Genomic DNA, 27,667 nt, shown 5'->3' on the forward strand with positions numbered 1-27,667 from the left:
GACAGAGATAATCTCTTCAAAATAACGTGAACACGTTAGCATTTCCCCTTTGAAAATACTCTGACATGCAGGCAAGGATTTTCAACTCATGTATGTATGCATGTGTATGCAGATGCAGACCTGAAACAGTACATAGAAATAGATTTCCTCCAGCAAGAGGACATCTGAGGACTCTGAGAAGAAGCACTGAATGTGTAGCAGAGAACAGGATTCCCAATGGCTGCTTAAGACGGCTGTATCATCCAGTAGATCTCTGCCCTTCCCAGTTTTCGATCGTGCAAATTCCTAACCGGGACTGCACCATTCCCGCTGAAGCTGTGTTTTACTGAGACTCTGCAATCCCTCTTCAATCCTTACTCAGGGAACATTTTCTTTGAAGTCAGTAGGGGTTTTATTCTGAGTCAATACTTCAAGATTTTGCCCTATAATTCTGTGACTCAAGCTGGTTTCCAGGCAATTCCCATACGTGCATTAAGAGGAGAAAAATAGCGATTTAATTTTTGATCTTTTGGTTTGACTTCACTTTGGTGGAAACAAATATGATTTCTTTCATCAAACAAACAAAAACAATAGAACATGTGTTTTCCACTTGGTAAACAAAATCAATCCCAGACTACTCATTAAGAACAGACTCCCATAAGGCCTCCGAGATGGTAAGATGCAGGCAGTTTTCTGTGTGCTGGGCACCCCAGGCTATGTCTCCATAAAGAAAGGGGCATGAGCCGTCATGCAAGTTGCAGAGCCCACAAGTCTGAACAGAAAAAAAAAGTTAGTTTTAATCTCACAGCAACTAAATAAAGGAAGAAAAAAAATGGCCCTTTCCTTACTGACAACTTCATCATTTCTCTCCTAAGTAGCCCAGGGACTTTCTGCCCTTTCTAGTACTCTGTGTGCCACCACTTTCACGTATAACATAAGTATGAATAGTGTCCACCTTAATTACTCTCATGTAATTATTTATCAAACCAATACACGGTCCTTTCTTCACTATGTTTACTATTTAAATCCTAAAATATTAATATATAGTAAAAGAAGGGACTAGCTCTCACTGTAGCAGTACTGAATGTTGTTATCCCTGTGTACTACTGCACTGAGCAGCCTTGAGCTGCCAGATCCTGCCCTCCCTGACACGGTCACTGGGGAGGAATAGGTCGTGCACCTAAGATTAGAGGTGCACTCCAGTCACTGCTGACCTGGAACGAGCAGGTCATCGTACCACCACGCACAAATCCCAGACCAGTTGATCTGCTTGAGCTGAACCTCTCCAAGGGGCTTGTGTGACTTGAGTCTTGAGCCTGCAGCAGACTCAGCCTTTGAACCCACATAGCCCAAATCTTCTGCTGTCAATAAAACACCATTTCTTCTCCTCTCTGCTGCTCCCTGCAGTGCTGCTGTTTAATCCCAGACTTGCAATGCTTAACTCCGTAAGGCAGTTTGAAGCATGACTTGTACAGAACGGTGTCAAACAAAACAGGCAGCACTTTAGATGTTCTCAAATATTTTACTTTCAAGTGTTATTTGTGCTGTACAAACTAAACACAGCACCTAATGACCGGCCACACCACTACTTCTGCCTCCTCATTTCTGCACGGCTGTCTGACCACATAACCTGTATTATCTCACTGTATGCTGAGCCAATGAACAGTACTTATCTCCCCACCTCCAGCCTGTGAAGAGAGGGCTTTCCAGAACGATGCTTCAGTGCTGAAACTCTCTCCTCCTGGTAGAGATCCCACTTCAGTCATGTCTCCTGCTGAAGCTTTTAACTGCTCTTAAACATCCATAATGTTGGCTGTACGTGCCATTGATATGAACACTGTTTATTTGGTAATAGGATATCAAGGGACTTGAGTGCCTGCACAGTGGGGCATAATGTGCAGTTACTGCAAGAGTTAATTGTATCATTATTGTTAATCACTATGTGATTGCCACAGTTTTTATTGGAGTTTCCTTGTTAGTGATTGCATTAATATTTAAGTGACATAAAGTGCACTGTTTTATGTTACCCACGGTAAAATCCTCTTGCAGCTCCGAACAGAATTTGTTTCATTAGAGTCTGAGTCTGGCCCTAAGCTAGAAGCAGGGTATGATAGTGTGCTAAAAGTCAGTGCTTTGCCCTTCTCCAAGTTGTAACAAATGAAATAGAATTATCAGATATAATTGGCATGCCAAGACAGAGCTTTATTGGCATGCAACAATCTTAGTTTCCTACCCAAGTGCTTTCAATTTAATCTGAAAAGTTACTGACCTCATTTTTCTTTTGCAGCATTACAGCTACATCTAGACACATCTTAGCAGTCTAATCAGGTAGCATAGCTTTTAGAAGCATTGGCAGCAGCATATTGCTATCCTGTGGCAGGTCATAATATCCTGCGGCTGATCAGCGGCATCATGCAGTGCTCTGCTTTCTTCTTTTTTCCCATGCCATAATCAAAAGATCAGCAGAATTGTGAATCTCTCAATTTTTAAGTTGTTCATGGTCTTCTTCCCTTCCTCCACCTTCCCAGCTTTCTCACCGTCTGTCCTTCAAAGCTGCTGTAACGACTGCAGAGCCGTGCAGCCCCGAGACCCTTTCTGGGCTAATGGAAGAGCACTCGACACGGAGCTCTCGGAAGCTTCCCAAAGTGCTCAGTTAATGGTAGGTGTAGAAAAGGACAGTCCAGGAATCTCTTTTCCCTTCGTTTCCATACCTTTGTGCATCCCCCTCTTCATCTTCCCTAGCCTATCACCAGTAACAGTATCTCCAAAACCAACGTTCATTAGCCTAATGAAGCTGTACAAGGCAAGGGTTAGTCAATACACAGACAGAGGGTCTGATAATAACAGACTGGCAAAAAGGTGATCATGAGAAACAATCAAAGGGTATTGGCTTGTGAAAAAGCTTGTACGGGAGGATACAGGCTTGAGCATGATAAGGAAGGCTCAAGACAGACCTTTGAGTTGATCGTGAGGCAAAGAGACTAAAACATACCCTGGAAATTTTGAAGGAGGAATCAAGTAGGTGCACCGTGACTGAGGAAGTCGTGTTTACACCAACACTTGATATTAGAAGTCACTTCAGGAAGGGGCAGACCTGAGCATTGAGGTGGAGATGAAAGCTGACCTCCCTTCGGAATCAGGGGAGAAAGGACAAGACAGAGGAGAGAGCCCAGGTGTTCCCAAACACAGCTACTGCTCCAATTCTGAACTGGTCCTGAAGTGATGATTTTCTCCTGAACTTCCCTGCAGCCAGATTCATTCCTGTTCCTACAGCCAGCATCTGAAAGCAGGGCCGAAGCACAGTTTCTTATGCGGACAAGATCAAGATGACTGATATGGCTGCACTGCCTTAATCCTGTTGACATGAGCAACCAAAAGTCCTAGGACCTAATTTGACATTTTTTATATGAGTGATTTAGGGACTTGCACTGAGAGACATTTTGCTTGTCTTAATTGTACTGGCTCCCTGCATTTATTTTTCCAGAATTAAGGGATGAAATTATTTCTTGTCCATGTTTAGCCACAATACTTTTTATTTTAAAATGGTGCACCCACGTCCTTCCCTGTGATTGTTCAAAACAAAACTACGCATGAAAATAGGAAGCTTTGGCCTCTCACGTCACCCAAACCCACCATTATCTAAGTTAGTCTCGGGCCCTGGGGAATGTTCAGCGACAGTGGTGCAGTGCAGCACAGGGACATCTGCTCAGCCCTGTAATTTATTAGCTGTATTTGTAAAGCAGTGGGTACAAACTCGGGAATCTTCCCTCTCAGTCCAGCAAGCAAGTTATGATAATGTTGCCTCCAAACCCAGCAGACAGATCACTCTTTCACACAAAAGATAAAGAGTAGCGAACGTCTCCAAAAGGTTGAGGAGCAACATCGCTGCTATGCTCCCATCCGCTGCCAGGAGGAAATAACTCTATTCTAGTCAAAAGGTACGAGAACAGCATTTTTTTAAAAAGCAATGCTTGCAGAGTCTTATAATCAACATTTGAAGAATAAAACATGGTAATACATGTTTCTTGTCCCCAGATCTCCAAACTCTAGCAAGTTCATTAGTGTGCGTTTTTCTTTAGAGAGTCATTTTTCACTGTTAATCACGCCTTGTATACAGAAGATGCACTTTGGGAAATGGAAGCGGCTGCTAATGGAAACATATGGCAGCGTTCTGGGATTTGCAGCCTACCTTTCCATTTGGTAAGAGTCTCCGAATCGTCACACGGTCCAAATGCCATCCAGAGTTCAGTCCTCCACCCTTGTGTCCTATGCGAATCTTTTCAATAATGTCACCAACATCCTCCAGCTACAGAAAAAAAGAAAAAAAAAGAGAGAAAGATTATGGCATGAACAACAGGTGCCTTTTGAGGCACTACTTCTTTAGCTTATTTCCTATTTTTCCAGTCTGTATGAAGTCCCAGGGGAGCAAATATTAGTGTTGATGCCAAATATGCCCTAACTTCCATTTTAGCTAAAGGGTTGCCCTGAATTTCTGTCCCAAAAATGGAGGGAATCTTGCTCTACACAAATTACCCACTGTATGAGATAGATTTGGTTGCACAGCAGCAGTCCTGCATCTCAGGCTTCTCTGTATGAGTGGGAATGAAGGCAATTTTTTAGAAATTGCAACGGTGCTGCATCTTCAATTGTTCTTTTTATATCCCTTTCCTTTTTAAACACTTACGTGCACTCTTATAACACTGGAAGAATAGCTTGGAGGTCAAAGTACAAAATTAACAGCCTGGCATTTTATATTATCTCTCTCCTGCCACAGAACCCTAATGCCATTCTGAGCAAGTCAACAGAATTGCTCTCATGCAGTGGCTACTGGTTTTTTTATGCCTCACCTTATTACTAGAGTAATTTGTAACCAGTTCATCACTTTTAAGTCACCTCCCTTCCAAAGGCTTGAACAGGAAAAATGATATTTGCTCCTAAGTAATAGCTTTTGGTTATTTCAGTGCAAGCTTTTGTATAGTTGGCCTTTAAAAAAACAAGGCTGGCTGCAAACCTCCTTTGCATGTAGGAGAAGCACACTGAGCTGTCTTTCTGTCCACAGGGACTTGGAGTCTTTTTTTTCTTGGAAACAGGAGAAAACTGAACATCTCAATTTGCGCCACTGGAGACTACTCCCTTCTTCTCTTCCCAGCTGACAGAATTGCCCCATACTGAAGCAAAGACATCAATAATTTTAGAAGACTCCTCAACTCAGTAAGACTGACCGCACTACTCAAGGGGTTCACACTCTGAACAAACTGGGTTTGACTTCACCAGCCCTGCCCTGACTTTAGACAGCATAAGCATCATTGCAAAATAATTAAATGATCCAAACTCATTTCTAAAACTCATGCATGCACACAAGTATGCACTAGGGGAAAATAATTTTCTCCTCTTTTGTCCTGTCCAAATACTCATCTTTCAGTGAGGCTTTTAATCAATACATAGCAATAAAGTGATGCTTGACCAGTAAAGATCCATGTTAAAGAAGATGCAGAGTTCACCCTGCTGCAGGCATCTCAGCAAATCATCACTTGGGAGCATAACTGAGACCAGTCTTTAATCTTTTTTTGTCTCTTTTGCAAAATACAAAATGGTAGAGGCAGTTAAAAACACTAAAACAAAGGGGCAATTCTCAGTTTGTGTTTCCTGAGATCCCGAATTGTTTTTAAGGTCTGTTGAACTCCAAATTATGGCTCTACACAAGTAGGTGAAAGAAGAATATATTTTGCTTCATCCTCATCTCCTGCAGCAAGAGGAACTGGTGAGGAGAGAACGAAGCTTGGGGACAGGTTAATATGATGTTATAAATCTGGAGAACAAACTGCATTTTCACTTTCTTCACCTAAGAAAAAAGTACTGATGTTTCAGATTCTACCGAACCTAAAATAAATCTTATGGAATAAAGAAATAACAATAACACTCAGTTTAAGATTTATACCTATGGATTAATGCAACTCTATTATGAAAAACTGTGGAAACTCCACCAAAATAAGTCTTATTCTTTGTTTTTAAGGAATTACACTGGAGATTTATTTTAGGATTCATGCCATATAACAACAGTGTGGGCTGGAAGCATTTTAAGTTGTTAAAAAGTTTAGTTTAAGATTTCCCTTCAATTACAAAACCAAACCAAACTCAAAACACAGAGAGGTTGTAAGGTCCTCTACGAAGTCAGCGTTGGTGTTGCAGCCAGGGAGGGAAGGTAAGGGCATGAAACAGTACCAAAAGGGTAGGCCAGAGAAGGACTGCCTGTATTTTTGCCTCTCACAAATTCTCAGCAATAAGAATATATTATGAATAAGAATTGCTGAATTCTGTAGAAGTAAATGAGCTCACTCACTGATGTGCACTGGTTTAATATTTGCATACAGTTGTGCAAGCATTTCAGGAAATACTTGATAAGGTCTTTCAAAAAGTTAGCCTTGAGTATTCAAAAATCATGGTGTCTGCAGCAAAGTAATGGTCTCTCTGTCCGAGGATACAGAGAAAGACAGCATGATGCTTAGGTTGCCATAGAGTTAGAATAAATGAATGGACCATCCACCCCAAATGAAGTGCTACATAAGTAGTGAGCACCATGGACCAGCCCCTTCAACGTGATCTGCTGAAATAGGAACATGAAATGATGCAGAGACCTTAAACACGAGGCAACTAATTTCAGCGATACTGCAAGCATTTGGTGCCTCTTACCTTCCAAAGTATTGCAAACTGTAAGAGAAAGCAAATATGCAAGCAAATAAGAGTGATAAGGAAAGGTACACGTATTAGATCTGGCATGCATGGAGACTGGTACCCTCTCTTTACCAAGTATGGTCTAGGAAATGGAAGATGTAAGGACCTTCCAAAGTGGCTCTCAACTTTACGTGGAAGGAGAAGCCTCCGTATCCATGTATTGGTACATCTCAGCTCCATGATAAAATTGCACCAGCCTTTGCAAGGCTTAATATGGCATTAGGCCACAGGGACACTGCATGTTGGCATGAGTTGCTACTAACTGGAGGTCAGTGAGAAAAGATTTGATCCAGTACACAGTAATTCTGTTGCAGAATAGAGTTTTGAACCCACATTCTTTGAGTAAAAGAGCTGACTACCTTTCCCTAAAGGAGGAAAAGTTCTCACTTCACTCCATTTTCTCTTCTTAATCCCCTTAGGGCAACCTAAGATGAGAGCGAGCATCTTTGATCTTACCTCCACAATGAATTGATTCACCGAGTTCCTTTCAAAATACATCCTTTGCTCTCTCTTGTTGAGGCACAAGGATTTCTGCTGAGTGCAGATCCCATCGCTTCCATAGAGAACAATGAAGACATCCGCATCCGTGCCAGCTCCAAAGATATCGCTGGTGTAGACTGTGATCTCGTAAGGAACAACTGATTTAGGAAATGGCAGAAAATTAAAACAAACCAACAGAAGTTAGTAAGCAGCATACCAATGCTCCCGAGAAAATTGTAATGAAACAAAATCTGGATTAGATCACTCCTCAGATAAAGAGAACAGGGTAGGAATCACGCACTTGTGGTCATTTAGATATCAAGCTGGTCAGTACTATGAGAATCCAGAGGGATTTGCTTTAACCCTATAAGGCCAACTGACCTTGGTGCATGTTCATTTACTGAGATTTTGGGATTAATCACATGATCAGAAAGCATACAGTATATTTATACCTGACATCTAAAGTTATTGAAACAGGATTTACTTCAACAGCTCGAGTCTTAAAGCAAAACACGAATTCACAAATTTTTGAGCAACTAGGCAGATGGATGAAGTTAAGCTAACTGTAGGGAGTACATAGATATTCAAGATAGCCTTATTAATAAAAAAATCTATTATTATTTTTGTTACTAAACAAGTGACAAAAATCAATCATAAGGAAAACAAATAAAACCCTCCGCTGTCCACTCTGATCTGGTTTTCTCTTGGTACCACCTTCTCTGCAGCACCAAGGCAAACAGGTTAAATTACTACCAGGTCAATGGTTAATGCAGAACAGTAAGGATCAAGTCCCTAAATACTTCCTTATTCTGTTCCCTTGGTTTCTCCAGAATGTCCCATGACCCCAAAAATCTGATGCCTCTTTTTGTTCTCTTCTATCTTCACAGCTTCTCAGAGCCGAGTCCTGCTGGAGCATGACTCAGACTTGCTCAGGAATAAGACTGACCCAGGAATAAGACTGGGGCTCTGTTCCTGGCTCTGCCACAGATTTGCTGAATATCCTCAGTTTCCAAGGTGGGACGGTGTGTAGCTCACAGAGTAAGAAACCTATGTTCAGATGTCTGCACATCCCATAGGTCTGCACATCCAATAGGTCTGTACATCTCCAGATGTAATCACTAAACTCAATGCAGTCTGAAGAAAGAGTGAGACAAGCAAATGCAGGCATCTTCCCCGGGGTTAGCCGAATCATTCTCCAAATCCACCCTCTGTGAATGACCAAACGTTTATTGATGATAACGGGAATTCAGACATTCCACTGTCATGAGGACATGTAAATTCAGGTGTGCCATTTGGCAAACGGAATTCTATCCCTATTTCCTTTAAATCCTTTCTGAAATCTACAAATGAAAAATACCAGGTAAGGCTTGGGCACCACCGGTTAACTGCAGGGACTTCTCCTGCCACAAATAGACACAATCCCTGTAGCCCAGGTCGATACCCATAAGCACAGCCTTCGACACCCAGTGCTATCACCAGGATCCGCTCCTGGCCATCCCTGTCCCGTACACCACCCACCCAGCTTCCACCATTTCCCATCCCTCACTACAATCTTCTCAGCTGCTTCTCATCCGCATCCTCCCATGCTGCAGTGACTTTAGTCAGCTTTGCTATTTACACTACAGCACTTGGTGATGTATTTCAGATTCAGCATCTCTGTTAGGGTAGAGAGGTTTCTGGCACCATATCTGTTACTGTTGGAGTAACTCTGATTACGCGTATCAGAGACTAATCATTCATTAAAAACCCAGGCTTTCTAAAAACAGCTCTCGGGAGAACAGAAATTAAGGAGTTTTCTTCTACAGAGAGTCAGCCTGGAGGTACTTAATATTCTTTCTGCCCAACCCAAGCAAATCTGCTCTGCTGTGCTGCAAGTAAACTGGAATAGTTTCTCCAGTATGTAAGAGGGGGAAAAAAATCCTGTAGACCAAAAATCACATGCTACACATTATGAATTAAAAATTATGTTCTCTGCCGAAGTCCGTGGCGCTTGCTCTTGTTGCTTGAATATTAACGTCAGCTTAGAACTGAATCAGCAAAGCGGCACCGTAACAAGGTCACTAGCAGCAGAACTTTCAGCTGTCAGACACCCATTTCATTTACATGGCACTTTTAAAGTTGTATCCCCACAGGGATGAATTTAATTGGACTGCCGGTGACATGTTTTCATAATTTGTTCGGCGTGAAAAAATTCTGGCGCGAGTCATCATAAAACAAATCAAACCGTTTTAGTTACCTCTGGCAAACTGAAACCTCCAGGTTAATAGTTAGGAAACCAGAATGCAGTAAATAGCACAGTGGGAATGGTTTAAATGGTGAAACAGCCTAAGCTGACGCTGAGCCTGGTGCAACTTTTTTGCCAGAGAGGCCTGACTATTTTCAAAGGCTGAATGTGGACTGCTGATAAAAATCAGGTTTACACGAGCTATGTACTCAAAGGCATGGGATGCCAGAAACCCTTACATCATTGTAATATACAAGGACATTAATAAATTATATAGTCAACATCTGCATCAAAATATATATCAACTGGGACAACATGGAAAAACCTGATGAGAAGCACGTACAAGGTCTCTGGGTTATATTCACTGCTATGAACATATTCACTGTATCTGTCTACCGATTTATTTTTTCAGACACAAAGACTATTATGTCTTCCAGTTGACGGACAAAAGTGAGGAAGGGAGCAAAGAGTATCCATTCTTCTGCTCCAGACACTTTAGGTAAAGAAAGTAAGACATGAGAAATAAAAAATAGCTTGGTCAAAGCATGCAGGAGGCACAAGGAGATGACGTTGGCAGATCCTCAGAGAAGAAAGATGATTTTAGCTTATAGACTGCAGGATACGAGGATCTGGGCATTGGAGGGTCGGCCAGCCAGTGTGAAGGAGACCTTCAACATGAACCGCAGTGTTGACAGTAAAAAAGAAGGAGCCAAAGCAGCTGATAGTGTTCTGTGTGGTTATTCTCACAACTACTTATGAAGAAGGAAACTGAGGCAGAAAAAGAGAGATTGGGCAGCTCTAACTTTTGATGTCTAAATAAGGAACTGCCGGAGGTAAGGTTTTTGATACCATCAATGCATACATTGAGGGATCCAATGAGATAGGAGACAGCTTTAGCGTGAAAAACTTATCACTTGTTCAGAGAGACCTAGGAAGCACGTGGCAGGGCATGGGGTGGAAAGCAACTTTCAGGTTCCAGACCTTGTCCCTGGTCATTGTGGCTTCCACCCTAATGAAGGGAAAAGGCAATTGTGGTAGTCCCCTGAAGGTGGGCCAGGAAATATTTGTCGACAACTTGAAATGAAGTAGATCAGGGAGGGACAAGTCAAATACAATCCCAGGGCTGTGAGTTCCCTGCACACAGTCAAGGATGCACTGTGAAAAGGGAGAGACAGGGCTACAAAATAAGCAAAAAAGTGTTTCCAGTCATTTATTTCAAGAAAGCCATGTTATCTGATTTTCGATATTCTGGAGACAGGAAAAGAAGTTGCCTGAATAGAAGAGTTTGAGGTGCCATAGAAGACTTGAAAATTATAAGCTTAGTACTCAGAAGGAGCCCCCAAAAGACACTGGGTTTACCCCAAACATTAATTTAGAGGGGAGTGAAATGAAGAGTAAGGAAAAATTAGAGAACGCTAAAAGAGGCAGACTGGTGCAATGCTATCAGAAAAGCACCACACTGAAGAAACTCTGGAGGAAGGTCTTTCAGCAAGAGAGGGGTGTGCAATGCCAAAGGCACCGGGGGAACCAAGGCTTGGAAGCGAGACCGAAGTGTCTGCTTTGACAACAGAAAGAGCAATATTAGAATGGAGCAAGATCAAAGGGAAACTGGAGACAAGGAAGACGGCTTGGAATGGGCTGAGGACTTGGAGATGACAGGGCAAGAGGGAGCAGAAAGACAATCATACACAGCCACATGGCTTCTAGTGACTCTCTGATATGGCAAATACAGGAGAAGTTAGTCTAGAGCACCCAGAGGAACCTTCCGATAGTAATTGGAATAGTTGGCATGTGATGTATTTATAAATTTTTAAAAGCCAATTCAAGGGAGAGGGCAAGCCTATAAAACTGCATGAGCTAGTGAGATTTTATCTTCTGTAATGATGGGTGTATCCTGGGGAAGTGGCATTCTGCTCACATGGGATATACTCTGTTGTCTGCAGTCCTGCAGGGAAGATAATTCTCTCAATGGCTCCATCATCCTCCGATTTATCCAGCCAACGGCCACAAGGGAACTTGAGGCACTGTCCCAGTGATGGGGCATCAATCTCCACCCATTCCAGAAACCAGCCAGTTGAATTACCTGTGGTTGGAGAGATAACAGTGAATAACCCACAAAGCCTTTACAGACAACAGCAAATGAATCATTGCATTTCAGGTCTCTGAGAAATAAATTATCCTCTCTTTTGCCAATGGAAAAATAGAATAGATACCATAAAGATCATTGTAAGCGATTGTCCAGGTTTGAGCTAACGTGCTTTATATTTCTATATGCATCAGGTTAAAGATGTGCACATGGAAGTGCTAATTACTCCATCACTTGGATTAATTTGCCTTTGTAATAAGACAGAGGAGTTATCAACAAACATGTCCCTTGGTGCCCCATAAGGAAGGAATCCATGTGTCCTTCCACTGCTTCCCTTGTTTGTAGTAGAGACACAGCCACATCTAAAAAGCAGCCAAGATTGATGATCAAAACAATAAAAATATTGATAAAGAAATGAGACGAGTCTATAGGTCCCATGTGTGACAAGAAAAAATATGAGGTTTGGTGATGTATGAGAAATCTCTTTAAAGATGTATCCACAGAACTAAAGACCCTTTTACAGAGAGAGGTTGCAAAGCTACCTGCAAGTAGCCACCACCATGCTCTTGTTGCCACAGCCATGGGGACGATATTAGCAGCAAAGATAGTAGCAGAAACAGCCAAAGTGACATCAAGGATCTGTCACCGAAAAGGTAAATTACGTTTGGGATCTTGGAGGCAGGTTATTTTATACAACGATGTGCCTAATGCACTAGAAATACTACGTTACAAAGCAGATTCTCTTACCTTTATTGTCATGGCCTATCTTGATTTTTTTCAGGTCTCCAATTTCCACAGACTCCACTGTAAACTCATCTACCTTCCCACGCTCAAACTTGTTCTTGTTAATCTTTGAGGCCTTTAGGCTGACTATCCCTGTTGTGGCGATGCAAAAGGACATTGTTCAGCATGTGAAACAAATCCTCTGGAAATGTCAACAGTGGAGCGAGGGAAGTGGCTAAAACGTAAAAAATGGCTTTTCATCTCAAGATCTGAGCTTTGTCCCTCTCTCTGAACCCAAATCTGTATCAACACCCAAAATATAAAGAATTCCTTTCTTGAATGATCCTCTGGCAGTGCCACAGGGACGATGCTGTTGTGCTGTGTTCAGAGCTAAAGAAATTGGTCCTACCCATCAGTTCCCTGTCACTCTCATAGGCATCCGAGTCACTGCACACACAGCTCGGCTGCTTCCAAGAGGATTTGCTCATCAGCTGATTAAATACTTCTAGGCCACTCAAAGAGGCAGAGGAGAGCTGGATTTCAGGAGCATGCTGATTCATTGCTGAGGAAAGCAAATCATTCACTGCATTCACTACTCAGTAATGTAGTCCCAGTCAACTGTGCTGTTTCTATAATTGAAATTAAAGCCTTTAGATCGGCAGCTGGTGCAAATCAGCATCGTAAAGTTCGACAGTGATTTACAGCAGCTGGTGGTATGCTCCCAGTTATCACGATGTATGCAGAGACAGCAAGAACATGAAGTTGCACTAAAAAGGAGTGAGGAATGGGTATTGAGGAAACAAAAGGAAACCATGACCTGTCTTTTCAGGTATCCAGCAGCGAGATGCTATCCTGTTCCATCACGTTAAGCCATACCTGTATCATCTTTACTTCCATAGAGAGTGATGAAGACATTGGCATCTGTCCCAGCATTCTTCTTGTCCCCGGTTTTCACTTTCACTGTGTATGTTGTTGATTTAGCTGTCAGATAAAATATCTTAATTTAGGAGTGTGACATCTGAGCAGGAATTAACTCTACTTCTCATTGCATATGTGTGTTGGTTTGGGTTTTAATTTGACCCGTTACAGCCATGTTGTAATCCCTAATTCCTGTTGCACGCTGTGGTAGCTCCTGGGGTGAGCTGGGCTATCTGGTTGCAGAGTCTTCTACAGCTCCAGTCATTCAGTACATTGTCTGCATATCTACAGATAGGACATGTGCTCCAGCCTTCCCATTTGCTTCCTGGGAATCCTTAAGGCACTTCAAATCTGCCTCTGCCTATAATGCTATTTCATTAAAAAAAACCCCACAACATCCCCTCCCCGCTTTATTCTAATAGCACCAAATAATATATGTGCCTATAACACATACCAGAAAGTATGTGCACGTTGACATATACAGTTCATATTCATCAACACACCCTTCACAATAACATCATTAGGGAGGTTTCTATCTCACCATCATCTAGCAAGCGCAGGAAACTCATAAAAATTGTGGAAAAGTCTAATACAGTCTTCACTGCGCCACAAAAACATACTCAGGATTTCCAAACCAGCACCTTTCTTCCATAGTTAGACACATGTTTCCAAGATGCTGCTCAGCCAGAAGGCCCTCCTGAACCAAAGGGCTATCCAATTTTTGTGGAAATTATTCATATATTCGGAAGCATCTGAGGTGGGGAGTTTAAGACCTTTCACTTGCAGTGAAGCGAGCAGAAGTGCTGGGCACTCAGCACCTTTCAGCATCAGACCCAGGAGTGTGTTATTGCTTTGTGGTTACCGTGCAAAATCATGTACAAGAGAGACAAAGTTGTTTTGGAGGACAACGGACACGAGCAGCAAGATGGAAACAAATTTAGGTCCCTTCCTTTTCTCAGGTCATGTTTGCTCTCTGCTCGGTTTCACGCTGGAACGTTTAACCATTCCAGTACATGATGCGAAATGGCTGGGATTTGCGCCTTCAATATTACCAACAAATGTGTGTTTCAGTTGAGAGATGATGACCAAACATGTTATCCATCTTCCTAGCTTTCTCACTTTGGGTCCAATCTTGCAAGATGATTAAATCACTTAAAAATGAGGAGTGTCCACTCCTCGCTGGATGACACGCACTTCACACTTCATTCGCACCTGAAAGCTTCATGGTCAGGGCAGAATTACTCACAGCCCGGTGAACGCTAACTGCTAATGCCCTCAGCAGTGCTAATAACTTGGTTCCTTTTCAACCCCACACTGGAAGAAATACAAGGCTAACATAAACCTTTCTGTTCCAGGCCCAGCGTTGCAAGAGACTGGCCATCATTTTCCGAATCTTTCTTTACAAATGCTTCATCCACTGGGACCAGCTCCCTGACAATCTGACCGTCATCTTCCTCAACTGCTAACCACCGCTGGCATGGAAAATAATACCTACAAGAATGACAGCAGCACCCAGCACTTACACAGCACTTCACAGGCTTTAATAACATAAACAAGCACAGATCAGAGGCTACTTTAAAAAACAAGATTACTCAAAGCTGAACAATATATCTCTTTTCATCCTTGAAGCTCTGGTATTTCTTGTGGGAACTAAATCCATAAACGGGTTAGCGAGCACTTACTGAAAAGTGCTGTTTCTGAGCTGTCAGCCCCATATGATTGATTCCTTTTAGTTTTCACTCCCAGAAAAAGTTAAATAACTCAAGGGAACCTCCAGTCTCCCAGGCATTTTATGTTTATGAAGAGTAGACCCATCTTAAGTCCTTATGAGCAGTCCCACCCACCAAAGCATTGTGCAACTTTTAAGCATGTGACTTCAAGCATGTTCCAGCTCAAAGGCAAGCCTGTATTTCAGGTTTCTAACAGCCTAGGCTCTGCTCATCCAGCTGTCTGTGAAAATCATGGGAGTTTGCTTAGATCAGGACTTGCTTTTGGCCCAGATCTTTGCATTAGGTACAAAAGACAAACAAAATGTGAGGTCAGGGACTTCCAGAGCGGAGCCTTGAAAGGAAACACAAGTGCAGGTTCTGCAAGGGGACCTCTTCAGGAGGGAGAGTCCCTCCCAGGAGAAACAGAGAAAAGCTGAGGTTTCCTTCCAAACACTGCTGGTTCCCAAACTGCAGAGATGCTGGGACAGCAAAACCCCACAACAGAGGTACCCCAGAACGACCCCCCACTCAGTATAACAGCACAACCATCACAAGGCTCCCAAAGGATGCCTGTTCCCTGTGAGTTGGTGGGGAGCTACGACGATGCCCGTCTGCATCTCCTCTGTCTTCCTGCGGTTCTGCAGGCTCCTGAGAACGTGCCCCCTTTTCTGACCATACGAAAAGGGTGCGACAGGCTGCTCACGTGGTGCTCTCCTTGAGGTCAACAATCTCTACCCTCTCCAGGAACCAGCTTGGGCTAGCACCAGAGTTATCGTGGCGGATCCGCAGCTTCTTCAGCTCACCCAGGTCAACGGCTTTGATGGTGAACACATCCACCTGCACAGGAGGCAAGAGGCAAATGACCGTGTTTCCCAGAAAAGGGGGAAAGAAAGGCAGTAAATGGCCAAAGGTAATCCTTTTTTCCCATTAAAACAAAAGGTGTTTTTAAGTCCCCCCTGGATTCTTTGGGTGGATGTACTAAAATAACTACTGAGCTGTGAGCTCTGCCATTAACACTCAAGCTTGGCTCCTACAAGGCAGTTAACAGCCATGGAGCTGCACAACCCTTCACTTCTTTCTTTACCTCATCCCCATTTCAGCTTCCCCTAGGTTTAACCCATCTTTCCTAAATCTCATTCCTTTCAGGTTTAGTATTTTCCCCCAGATTGAATCTGGAACTGGACACAAACGTATGGACTCCACGGAAACTCTCCTGTGCACCTCCATGTGCTATATTTCACAGCACAGAATTTCTTCCTTTTGTCATTTACTGCAACCAAGAGGTTCGTTTATTAGCTGTATTAGTGTGACAGAATGGTCCTTGTTATCATAATACTTTAAATATCTTAATGTGATTAACTTGTTGGTAGACTTTGGGTTTCTACTCCCAAGAGCAGAGAACGTTACATTTGCAGCTTGGAGCTCTTCCCACCCGATGAGGAACCATGTGCAGGTTGCAGTTTCACTGGTGCCAAGCTCATAAATCACAGCTAACTGCTTATTTAACAACCTTAGGCTCTTTTTTGTGATTGCAAGTTTTCCACAGCTGCTTATTGTTCCCATAATTTTTCGTTATTCAAAATTATTCCTTGAACAATTCCTGGCTATAATAGTAGCTTGTTAATTGTTCATAAACATTTTTATGGCAAATATTCAATCTACAAGCGACGTTGTTTAATTGGATTGGATTAAAATGTAATTATAGCACACCATGTAATATTGCTTTTATTCCCTGACTGGTTGAGTAGAACATTTAGAATCATATTTGCAATCTAAATACTGACATACTTGAGCTGCCTCACAAACACTCTCCAATATTAATTTAAAGTTTGTGGTTTTCAAGTATTCCTGGCAGGAAACATTATTACCAGAATGCTTACAGGAAGCAGATGCTAAAGGTGGCTCCGATGTAGAACTGGTGTTCAGCTTATTATTCAAATGAATTTCCCCTGGAAAATGTTGTGAGGCATTTTGTTTTAAATAATATATTTAAGAAATAAAACACATCTGAGCTTCAAGCTGAAAGAAGGAGCCAAGCCTTGCAGAGAAGAGACTGTAATGAATGGCCAGCATAACTAAGAGAGCTCTGCCAACCTTCTGCTCGCTTGAGTGAGTTGAGTTCATGCATTACCTGGCCCTTTTCAAACTTGTTGAGGTTATTCGACCTTTTCAGCTGGCGCTCACCCGTGTCTCCTCTTCCTACACCATAGATGCTCAAGAAGACGTTAGCATCCGTCCCAGCCCCCCACACATTCCCAGTGAGAACATGGACTTCGTATGTGTTCTCTGCAAGTAAAATTGCAAAAGCAGATCAGGAGAAACCCAGAAATAGCCATATTTCATCAGATCCGTGGCTCACCATGCAAGCATGTAGCCCAAAAATGCCAGCACAGTCACCTTTAAGAAAGATTTTGTCTGGAGTTTGTTTGTATCTATCTTAGAACAAGAGCAGCTCCATCTTTCTCCAGCCTTTGTCATTAACCATATAAATAGTTACAGCTTGCTAAACTCCCAGCTACAGTGGTAACTTGTGAGCCTCATGACCCAAGTACCCCAGACAAGCCTTGGAGAATCCTACAGAAGTCCTTTAGGATACTAAACCAAACCACATCAACCAAACCAACAGTGTAAGCTACACTGCAGGCCCGGGGCAATGGGATGGCTGGGGGGCTATAAATGGTCCTGCAAAGCACCAGAGCACGGTTATCGCCCTTCATGCAACCGCCGTATCCACATACACATGCACATTCCCTCTGGTATTTACCCTCCAGAGCAGATTCTCCATCAGGCACCAGCTCCACCACAAGCTCCTTATCTCCTTCGTCTTTAGCCAACCAGCGGTGTGCCACAAACGTATAGACATCCATTACTTCTTCCACCGTGATCTCCTCTTCTTCCTCCTCATCAGACTTCTTTTTCTTCTTCTTCTTTTTATCAGACTCCTTCGTCTTCGTGGCAAGCCGCTTCAGCGTGACGCTTTCCAGGAACCAGCCATCCCCAATGCCTTTCCCATCGTGGCCTATCCGGATCTTATAAATCTTGCCAACATCTGCAGCCTCTCTCTGCCACCAAGGGAAAGTCAGGACCCAGGAGGATGTAAGACATCTTAACTTCATAAAGTGCATTCTTAAAAATGAGGAGCATCGCCTCTATCACCCAAAACATCTAAGCAAGGAGAAAACTGATTTTTTTATGCAAGTTTACCTTTACTTTTTATTCTTTCACACCTTCCGTCACCAAATCTCATTTGAACAGACTGAGCTGAAGACATTCAGCGCAACCATGGTGAGGATAGGAGCTGAATCCATATTTACTGGGCTCCCTACTTCTCCATTGCTCTCCTCACCAGTATTATCTCTGTGTTGGCATTACAGGTGAATATGCCAAAATAACACATTAGTTTTTTACAGATTCTTAGTGCCTGAGGTCTCCTTTAAATGAATAATAAGATACGCCTAATACTTAGTACAAGACATGAACTGAGAAAGAAGCAATAATAGTGCAGCGAAAAGGCAGTAAACTTGGACTCATATAACCTGATCTCTGACAAGGACCATGGGCTTGGACTGCCCTTCTCCTTCCTTCTCATCTGGAAAATTAGAAAATGATTTTCTCACTTTGCTAGTGTGCAGAGAGGATACAATCATTAGTGATTACAATGCATCAGTGGCAGAAGGCTGTATTAGTAAGAAGATTTCCATCTCTCTAGTCGATACAGCAGATGATACAAAACCTTGTTGGTTTAGATTATTTGGCCGGATTACTACTTAATGAAGTTGGATAGAAGGTTTTACTCCATGCAATCCTTCAATAACCAATGACTTGTTTCTGATGATTGCTTATGCTGTTAGGCAGTGTTTATGTTATAAAACTTGCAAACATTTGCTTCAGGCTGGAATCTGGCAACTTGGCGTATAAGGTTTCAGTCTAGAAACATTTTTTTCTATAGTAGATTAAAACAAAATCAATTGCACACAAGATGCTTATCAGAAAACTAAAATTGATCCAGCTGTCCTGGCATAAAGAATGTGTCTTTCCTTACATCGCTTTATCCTTAGACTTGCTATAATCATCCTGCATGCCCTGTCTATAACTGATGGCATTTCCTATTAGCATGTAGCTCACAGAATCTTATTCTTGCCCATATCTTTCTGTAAATATTCATATCATGGAAGAGATAAAGGATCTGTCTATTAATGCTTCAGAGCTTCTGCCTTGTGTGCTTATAAAAAAAATCACAGAAAATGGGCAGAACTTTAAAGTCTGGCAATAAACATCTGAGAGAGGATAAAAGCATGGTTATGTAAACAGAACACTGTACGTATGGCTTTATTATAAATCTGACATTGGCTGATAGCTTTTACTCATAAATTTTGGAAAGCTTATTTCCTTTAAAATCAGTGAAACCTAATCTTAAAATTATAGTCTTAAAAAAGCAAGCATTTATAAGGTGCTAGTTGTCTTAAATCCCAAAGAACTCATTAAAAATGGATAAACATCACTAGCTCCATTTTATAAAGCAAGAAACTGAGGCAGGAGGAGGTGAACTGATCTCAAAAATACACATTACAAAACTGTGGTAAAGCTGTGGATAAAGGCACCTCCATTTGGCCAGTGACAACGGGAAGGATACCCCAGCCTTGACGATTCAGGGGAGTTGCCATGACTAGCTCCGAGTAGGTGCTTAACCGTGATGAGATGGATCCCGCGTCTGTGGGACTGCAAATTCACTAGGAGATCTAGGCACCACCATGCTGAGCCTTGTGCTGTGAGCACACGAGACAGATGTGCCTTAAATCCTGCGTCCATCTGGACTCTGTGCTTTACTGTCCAGTTGCTGGTGTCTCCTGAGGTTACTCCGATCCAGAAGGATGTGGCTCTGGCATGCCCTGCCAGCACATCCTATCCTGGTGTTAACCCCACACCAAGGCGAGAACTTAGACCATTCCTTTCCCCTAGACCTTGGTTTCTCTGGACAGAAAACCCAAGCAAGCAAGGCAGAAAAGGATGGTGGTCCAGCGTAGCCAGCCCCCACTCAGGACACGATGCCCAACCACCCTGCTCAGCCTTGTCAGCCCAGGACCTCTTGCTGGATTAGCCAGGTCCTGGCTTACACACCTGAGTTACGTCCGAGGCTTTTCACCCCTGCAAATACTCCGCTTGTGGTGCTTAGAAAGAGGCGTGGACGCTGCGGTATAAAGCTAAAAGCTGGCCAGAGCGATAGCTGGAGGAGTGTGCTGTACACCTCGAGCGTCGTGACTGCGCAGTGCTCGCTGGACCAGTGCTACGGGCAGTAAAACCCATGGAGCACTCACACATTCGCAGAAATTATGGCAGCAAACCTCTGCAGGTTTGGGCTGACAACACGTGCCTGGGGATAATGGCTTCTGTGACCACAGGCAAAGCCAGGATTCCTTATATTCTGTATGGGGTTTCTTTTTCCCCAACTAGATAAAGAAAAGGGACAATAACATGTGGTCGGGCCCAAAATAGAAGCTTAAGGTCTTTTGAGATCTAACCTGAGTACCTCCTTTTGAAAGTAAAGGTAAACAAACGCTGCTATTAGACCATATTCTTCCACGACACCTTTGCTACCAGTTCCTCAGAAGATGAAAGTCGCTCCATGAAACACAAAACTTCTCAAAAGAAACACAAAACCTCCCAAAAATGTCAACTGAAGACAGCAGATACCAACAGACCTGGCAATTTTGTTAAAAAGTCAATTGTTTTGTACGATTGGGCCAATTATTCTGTTGATGTCTCAGTTTTGGCTGATCACTTTTTTCCCCTCATAGAAGCGGCAACAACTGCCTTCATCATACCTTGAAGATATCTGTGGCTCCCCGTTCAAAGTTGTTTGATCTGTTTTCTAAGACGATCAATTCAGTTTTGCCAGTCTCGCCGTAAATCTGCATGAAGACTTTGGCATTGGTGCCTGCGGCCCGCATGTCTCCAGTAACTACAGTCACCTCATAGTTTATCACTAGTCCAAAAATAAAGCAATTAAATCAGCAGAGAAGCTCAGATAGCAACATTCCCAAGGGCTTAGGTTCAAAATTAAATTACCTTGTCTTAACAAATGACCATGCAGCCGACCATTTGCTCTTATCCAAACCAAATGTGAGATAACACAACTCTTCACTGAGGACTAACCTAATAGTTTTCCTTTTACAAGTATTAAGCCAGTGTCAGAGGGGTGCAAAATAGAGCCTTAAAAGGGAATTTCACTTCAGTATTAACTACAGAGTGGTTAAATGATATCCTTAATATAATACAAGGAAGGGAGTTACACAGAGCAGAGATAAAACACAGCATCCTTTCTCAGGATCCCAAGGCAAATTTTAACCATAACCTTAAAAGAAAATGCATCTACTGATAAAAGTCAAATAGCCAGTAGGGATTTGGTCCTTATTTATCAAACAGCTTCTCTCTTCCAGGCAATGGGGTAATACAGGCAGGACGGGGCGTGCGCTGGTGCAGGACTGGGGCAGCAAGGCAGGTAAATGTGAAAAAAGGAGAACGCACAGATATTGTAATGAAAAAGCACAACACCTTGTGCTGTGTTACACTGCCCAGGCAGTAAATTTTTCATACGATTTCAGGAAATGGAGATGGAAAACTTTGTATTGTTTTCCCAACTGTTTTAGAAAACAAAACAAGAGCAGAACAATTCACCTTCCTCACCAACATAAGCTCTTTGGGACAGGGGCTTTTTGGTTTTGGTATCTAACCCGGTCCTTAAAAACGCTAGTAATACAAATTTAGTCCTAGCTATTAAAAAGGACACATTTCTCAATGTGTTTTATCTCACATTTCTCAATAGGCACAATCTCACTTGGGTAGACCTCCACCTCCACCCTGCCATCAGCCTCATCTTTGTCGAGCCATCGGTTGCAGGGGAACATGTACTGCCTTCCCTGGACTGGAACCGTGATCTGGACACTGGCCAGGAACCAGCCAGACCGGAGACCCACGTTATCGTGTCCAATCAGTATTCGGTTGATCTTTAAAAAAGCACACAAAAACCAAGAGGGCAGAAAAACCCCCAACACAACAGAATTTACTTATTATATAAAAATCTCCTTCCCCTGGCACCCTGTTCTTCCACCATATTCATGTAAATAATTTTTATATGTATTTAAATATAAACTTAAAACACTCTTCACATTCCAGCATGTACGCTAGACTGCCGATATAATAGTCTGTACAAAATGTATTTCTTAATATCGAATGTAAAGGTCAGAGATTGTTACACCACATTCAATCCTGAGTATTATATTGATTCTGAACTCAGACACTTGCACGAAGTACAGAGCCACCTGCAATTAATTCTTACCTTCCCAATATCCATCGTATCTAGAGTAAACTCATCCACTCGACCACGTTCAAAATAATTGCCTAGATCATTATCCGAGACTAAGAGAGGCTCTTTGCTGGAGTCTGCTTTTTCACCATAGAGTTTGATGAAAACTTTGGAGTCTGAGCTGGCACCGGGGATATCTCCCGTCTTCACGCTGATGTGATAACTGACATCTAAAGTGAGATCAATGTACAAAACACAGACACATGAGTGGCATTTCCAGTCCTCAGCCAGGCAACTGGCTTCAAACAGATATAGGGGAGGAGGGCTCCAGCTACAGACACCGAAAGGACTTTGCTCCTCCATTCCTGCATCCAGCATCTTAGGGCCACACTGGATAAGCTGTCACACCTTGGAGTTATTCACCAAAACATAAGAGATGCAACAGTTACACTAATAAGCAGAAAATATTCTGTACTCCTCCCTCTCACTGTTAGATGATTACCAAGCCATAAAAATGAGCTTAGGCAAGGGAGGGGATTTCACTTCTTTTATACTTACAATTTAATTCAATAGTTTTGACTTTTTTCCTAAAGCAAAACAAAAAGCATCTCAACCTGAGCACTGTAAGTACTGTTTTCTAAAGAAAATTGTAGTAGTGGAGCCCTGGTTCTCCAGAAAAGGACAATGTAATCTTTTTGGCGATTTTCTTCTGGGAATACAATGTTATTTGATGGAATTTACTCTACTAAAGCAGTGGCAATTCAAGATCCTTCAGAGAAAGCTATACAAGAAAGCAATTCTTAAATTGTAATGTTAAAAACCCAAAGTTTCTTTCTACATATATAAAGTTGCAATTATTCTCTTTTATGTAGATTAATCCCATTCATAAACTAGGATTTAAGGGTCAGAGGCATTTACCCCCAAAGTAACCTACTGCAGCTTCTTGCATAAGAATGGAAAAAAAAAGCCCAGTAGATTTACTGTGAACTGACATGAATTATTAAGTAGAATAAAGCAAGTAAATACGTGCATACACAGCTCAAACCCAGACCTTCTTTTTCCCAAGCTAAACTCACTTTTTAGCATTGGTGACTCCCCAGCGGGCACTAATTCTCGGACAATCTGACCATCATCCTCATTTTTGTCAAGCCATCTGGTTTACAAACAGAAGTAAGTTATCTTTGAATAATTAGAGCCTATTAGACCTTTCAAAATCTAGTCTGGCTCCACACATAGTAAAAATCCACACCACAGTCAAAAAGATATTTTTACAAGCCTCTGTATCTCTGTTATCTTTGCAGGAGCTTGACCAGACCCTACGGCAGTCACACTGTAAACCTCCATTTTTCCAAGAAGAGTGATCACGAGAGCCCTGCTCGCAGTAGATAAGCATCTGCCGTGATGTCCATCTGTCTGGAAAGCACAAACTCCGTAGCCACAAGTTATTCCTGTAAATGGGCAGTCTCAGCCTCTTGAAAGCATCGACCTTCATTGACCAGAACTACTTGCAGGCTTTATTACTGTCTGCCTTGATTACAACCTTTATAGCATCTAAGTTACTAACCCCCCCCTCTTTTTTTAGTGTTTGCTTACTCTAGTTTATCATCACTTTTCCCTTCCTTACAGATCAGTATATAACCCTTTTTTCTCCAGCAGGAAGGGGATGAATTACGTTGTTCCCATTTTCAGGGCTATGTGCAGGCAGCTGGCACCAGCAAAAGGAAGGATTTCCTTTGTTTCTCAACATTAATCTAACGATCCAACTACACTAATTAAGAAGAAGAGCCGGGCACAAAGCAAAACATAGCATGATCTCAAGGGAAAAAAATCTGAAAGGAAAATGGAGGGGAACCAACTGCTAGTCTGGTAACCTTCACAGCTGCTCCTTCAGCCTCAGGGATGAAGGAATTACAACCCCAACCCCATCATACTCCATAAAGCAACCATTGTACGACAACTGCAAGGGCCCTGGCAGAGATTTCTCACTTTCCACCTCAAACCCAGACTGCTGCAGCACTCAGGATATTCCTGTAAGCATCTGCTTAGGGTCAGGTTTCCCACAGCGGTGCACCGGGGCCATTTCAGTCCCCGAACAAAGCATCGTGAAAGCAGGCGCAATTCCCAGAAAGCCCGTCGTTCCCAGGTAGGCAGCTATCTGCAGCGGCATCTTTTGCAGTTAAAAATACTGCTTAAACCCAGCGGGGGTGAACGAAGGAGAAGTGAGCAAGCTCTGGCAGGTCACGCAGGGTATTTAACTTGCTATAATTATTCCCAGAACTAGAAAAACAAACCCCCAGAAACTGTTTCTTTTTAAAGGCGGCCGCACAGCTACGTGAATGACACCAGACCACAGAAGAACTGCTTCTGCACGAACACGTGCAGCACAGATGTACTGCAAGCTTTCTGCAACGTCCCCGTGCCACGCACCTTCTCCTTGGCTGACCCTCACGCCAAAAAGGAAGGGAGCTCACTTCCCCGTTAAGTTTCCACCTTTGATTTTGCCGATGAGCCAACACACATGGAAACCAGCAAACGACCCTTATAACAGGGGTCTGGGGACATGAACAAATGCCCACTGGGAGCTGGATCAAACCTATGGTGTCTTGCTGGTAATAAGCCAGCGCAGCTTACAGTCGTGACCAGTCAGACTTGCCGTGGTGGCCAAGAAGTAACTAAGTATTTTGGAAGACCAAGGATGATAGGTCTCCGTTTCGTCCAGCTGAAGGAAGGTTATCTTTTTAATCTCCTCTCCCTTCCCATGCACAAGAAAACAATAAGCACAAAGAAACCATGCAGAAAACCGGCACTGGGAGAGAAATCCAAACGTGAGCTAGAGCTGGCCGGTCCCAGAAGCACTAACACCAAAGTCCCCATGCAGAAGAGGTGCATACAGCCCAACCACAAAGACAACACATGTCCACTCCCAGCTCCCCTCTAAGCTTTGGTGGGTTGTCGGGTATGCAATCTACCCCGTATTCTTCCCTTTCACTCTGTAAAGCAGGTGGCCATGTGCAGGTGGCTTAAAAAGGGCTAAAAACTAAGGGGGTCAGCATGAAGGCGATGAACATGTGAACGTGTGATGATCACATGAACACCGTGTGAGGGCATCGGGTGCAGTGTTATGCCTCAGTGGAGGCTGAGAGGTGTAGTGGGGACAGAGGAGCAGAAAAATTTGTGGAGAAGGCCATGAAATTGATGTCAAGAAGTGAGCAAGGGTGGAGTGCAAGGAGGACAGAAGAGGAGCATGCCAAGACATCACGTTGTCTTAAGAAAGGAAGCCTTTATTGATGTTTTGGGGTTGGGGGATTTTTTTTACCTGTTAGAACTGGTCCTTAGTACCTTTGTATCATGTAGTTCTTGATGCTGGCTCAGGATTCACGTCCTTGGACAGGTATCCAATGGCTAGGGGATCACATCATCCCAAAAGTCAAGATGCTTCTGTGTACATGGATGTTAACTGGCAGGAACTACAAAATTCGAGCCTGAACTCCACCACCCTATGACCACTGAACTAAGTGTGGCCTTCAGGAAGGCAGAAGCTCACAAGGTAGATGCGCTTCTGCTCTCCTGCTGCTGATTTTTGTGTCCTGCAAGCTGCTGTTTCTGTTGCCGGCATACATGCTGTTGTTTTCTGTCACCTTCGCCACTGCTGATGTTTTAGGGAAGTGTGGGACGAATCTGGGTGAAACGCTTCTGCGCCAAGGTGGCAGGCTGAAAATACATCCCACAAGAAACAGATCTCTGTGTGCAGCATGGCAAATGCTAACTGCTTCGGCAGCGAGGACAGAGGAGAAAAATTAATCAAAAAAGGAGGACACACTCCTAGATAAAGAAATTCCCTCTACCAATGTTGGTAGCTACTGATGGCAAGAGGAAGAGTATGTCTTGGACTGGAGGAGGAAAATGGAGGTTTATCAACAGAAGTGGCTTAAGGCTCCTTACTTTGTTTCAGCCAAGAGAACAGCCAGAAGTGGCAGAAACACTATTTTCTCAAGAAAATGACTTTAGTGACAGAGGAAGTATTTGGATGAGCAATGCCACTGTGTTCATTCCTTTCAGCACATATGCTGCAATATCCAAATTTTACTTCAATGTAATTCCAATAGCATATCACTGAGCAGCAGATTGCAACCAGGGGTTTATAGTCTTACACTGAACACAAATGCATTGACACATTATAAACACATCAGGCTGCAGAAAATAGAATTTTTCAGTATAGTGCCATCATATTCCCAGTACAAAAGACCTGTCACAATCTTTTATTCGATTTCAGTGCATGTAATTCACATGCCACCGTGGGTTTTGCAAGGGTGTAGTCACGTCCTGTATCACATACTTGGTTCTAAAGAGATATTGTATGTCCAACAACCCAAAGCGGACAAATATGACATGAAAGCCACTTCAGAGATAATTGCTAGAGGATCAGAGAGACAGGGAAGCACTGGAAAAAAATATGGTATGACATCATATATAGCATTTCAAATACAGCAGATGATAGCCTGTGTGCAATTAGAATGATTAGCACATACATTAGATTTAGAGATACATATGTATTTGTATGTGTCTTTAAATATAACCTATAGACATAAATATGTGTAAAATAGAAAGACATTTCAGCGTATTTTTAGGCAACAAAAGGAGGTTTCTCTGGATCCTTTGTCTGATGAACACTTTTGGCATTTGATTGAATAAATGTTCTTTCACAGGAGTCTCCAAGTGCATCATCCCATTCATAGTCTGTCTGTTGTTCTTCAGAGAATTAACGATGTTCCCTTATGCTTGTGCTGGAGAAAAATTAGGACGGTGCAGTCCATATGCTTAGAAAAAAATGTAATGAAGTATCATTGAGGATTTCAGTGGAGCTGTAATGATTTATAGCATATAAAATTCTATCCTATCACGAACTCACGACTTTGATTGAAAATTCATTTCTGTCTGGGATATAAATATTATAAAAAATAGGCTATTTTAGGGAATGTCAGCTAGCCTGTGTCTGGACTTCCACAGAGCCTTGAGGAGAAAATGAAATCTGAAGAACTCAGTTCTGAGTTTCAAAAAGTTTTGGCTCCAGTTGTGGGCTGAAAGGTGAACTCCATCATTTCGAACTTTCTAGCGGTATTCATAACCACAATACCTAAACCGCACCAGGTATTATAAGGTATAAATTGTTCAATTGTGCCACTGAACAGCGTTCAGTCCCTAAAAGCATGGATATTATAATGTCGTGTGGTCATAAGGGAGGAATAATACTGCAATGCATCCAAGTGATGTACTAGTAATTCTGCAAATAACACTTGGAGAAGTTACTTGCATTTACTTCTTGCAAGCACAGATCAAATGACCGCTTTAAAAATCCTGACTCTAAGAGGGACAAGCCGTTCCCTTTACAGCCAGCTGTTTTGAGAGCTGAAAGCACAGGCCTGAGAGTCATTATTTCTCAATGCTCTTCCTGAATCTGACACAAACTCACAATTAATCCACTTAGCTTCTCTTTATCTCTGCTGGCTCCCTTG

At 42.6% G+C, this 27,667-nt stretch overlaps 1 protein-coding gene across 1 annotated transcript in view; it reads right to left on the reverse strand.

The window, feature by feature from the left end:
- Positions 1-27,667, reverse strand: part of LOXHD1 (lipoxygenase homology PLAT domains 1) — a 142,392-nt gene that overhangs the window by 53,032 nt on the left and 61,693 nt on the right. The window contains exons 15-27 of the mRNA XM_052778530.1: positions 23,231-23,307; positions 22,188-22,384; positions 21,663-21,855; positions 20,674-20,834; positions 17,616-17,913; positions 16,983-17,137; positions 15,555-15,688; positions 14,485-14,633; positions 13,101-13,205; positions 12,249-12,377; positions 11,334-11,498; positions 7,168-7,349; positions 4,169-4,285 (exon numbers count right to left, since the gene is read on the reverse strand). Of these exons, the coding sequence (XP_052634490.1) occupies positions 4,169-4,285; positions 7,168-7,349; positions 11,334-11,498; positions 12,249-12,377; positions 13,101-13,205; positions 14,485-14,633; positions 15,555-15,688; positions 16,983-17,137; positions 17,616-17,913; positions 20,674-20,834; positions 21,663-21,855; positions 22,188-22,384; positions 23,231-23,307 (2,062 nt within the window). The remainder of the gene's footprint in view (positions 1-4,168; positions 4,286-7,167; positions 7,350-11,333; positions 11,499-12,248; positions 12,378-13,100; positions 13,206-14,484; positions 14,634-15,554; positions 15,689-16,982; positions 17,138-17,615; positions 17,914-20,673; positions 20,835-21,662; positions 21,856-22,187; positions 22,385-23,230; positions 23,308-27,667) is intronic.

Source organism: Harpia harpyja, chromosome Z, assembly GCF_026419915.1.
Source record: "Harpia harpyja isolate bHarHar1 chromosome Z, bHarHar1 primary haplotype, whole genome shotgun sequence".
In the NCBI taxonomy this organism is placed as follows: Eukaryota; Metazoa; Chordata; class Aves; order Accipitriformes; family Accipitridae; genus Harpia; species Harpia harpyja.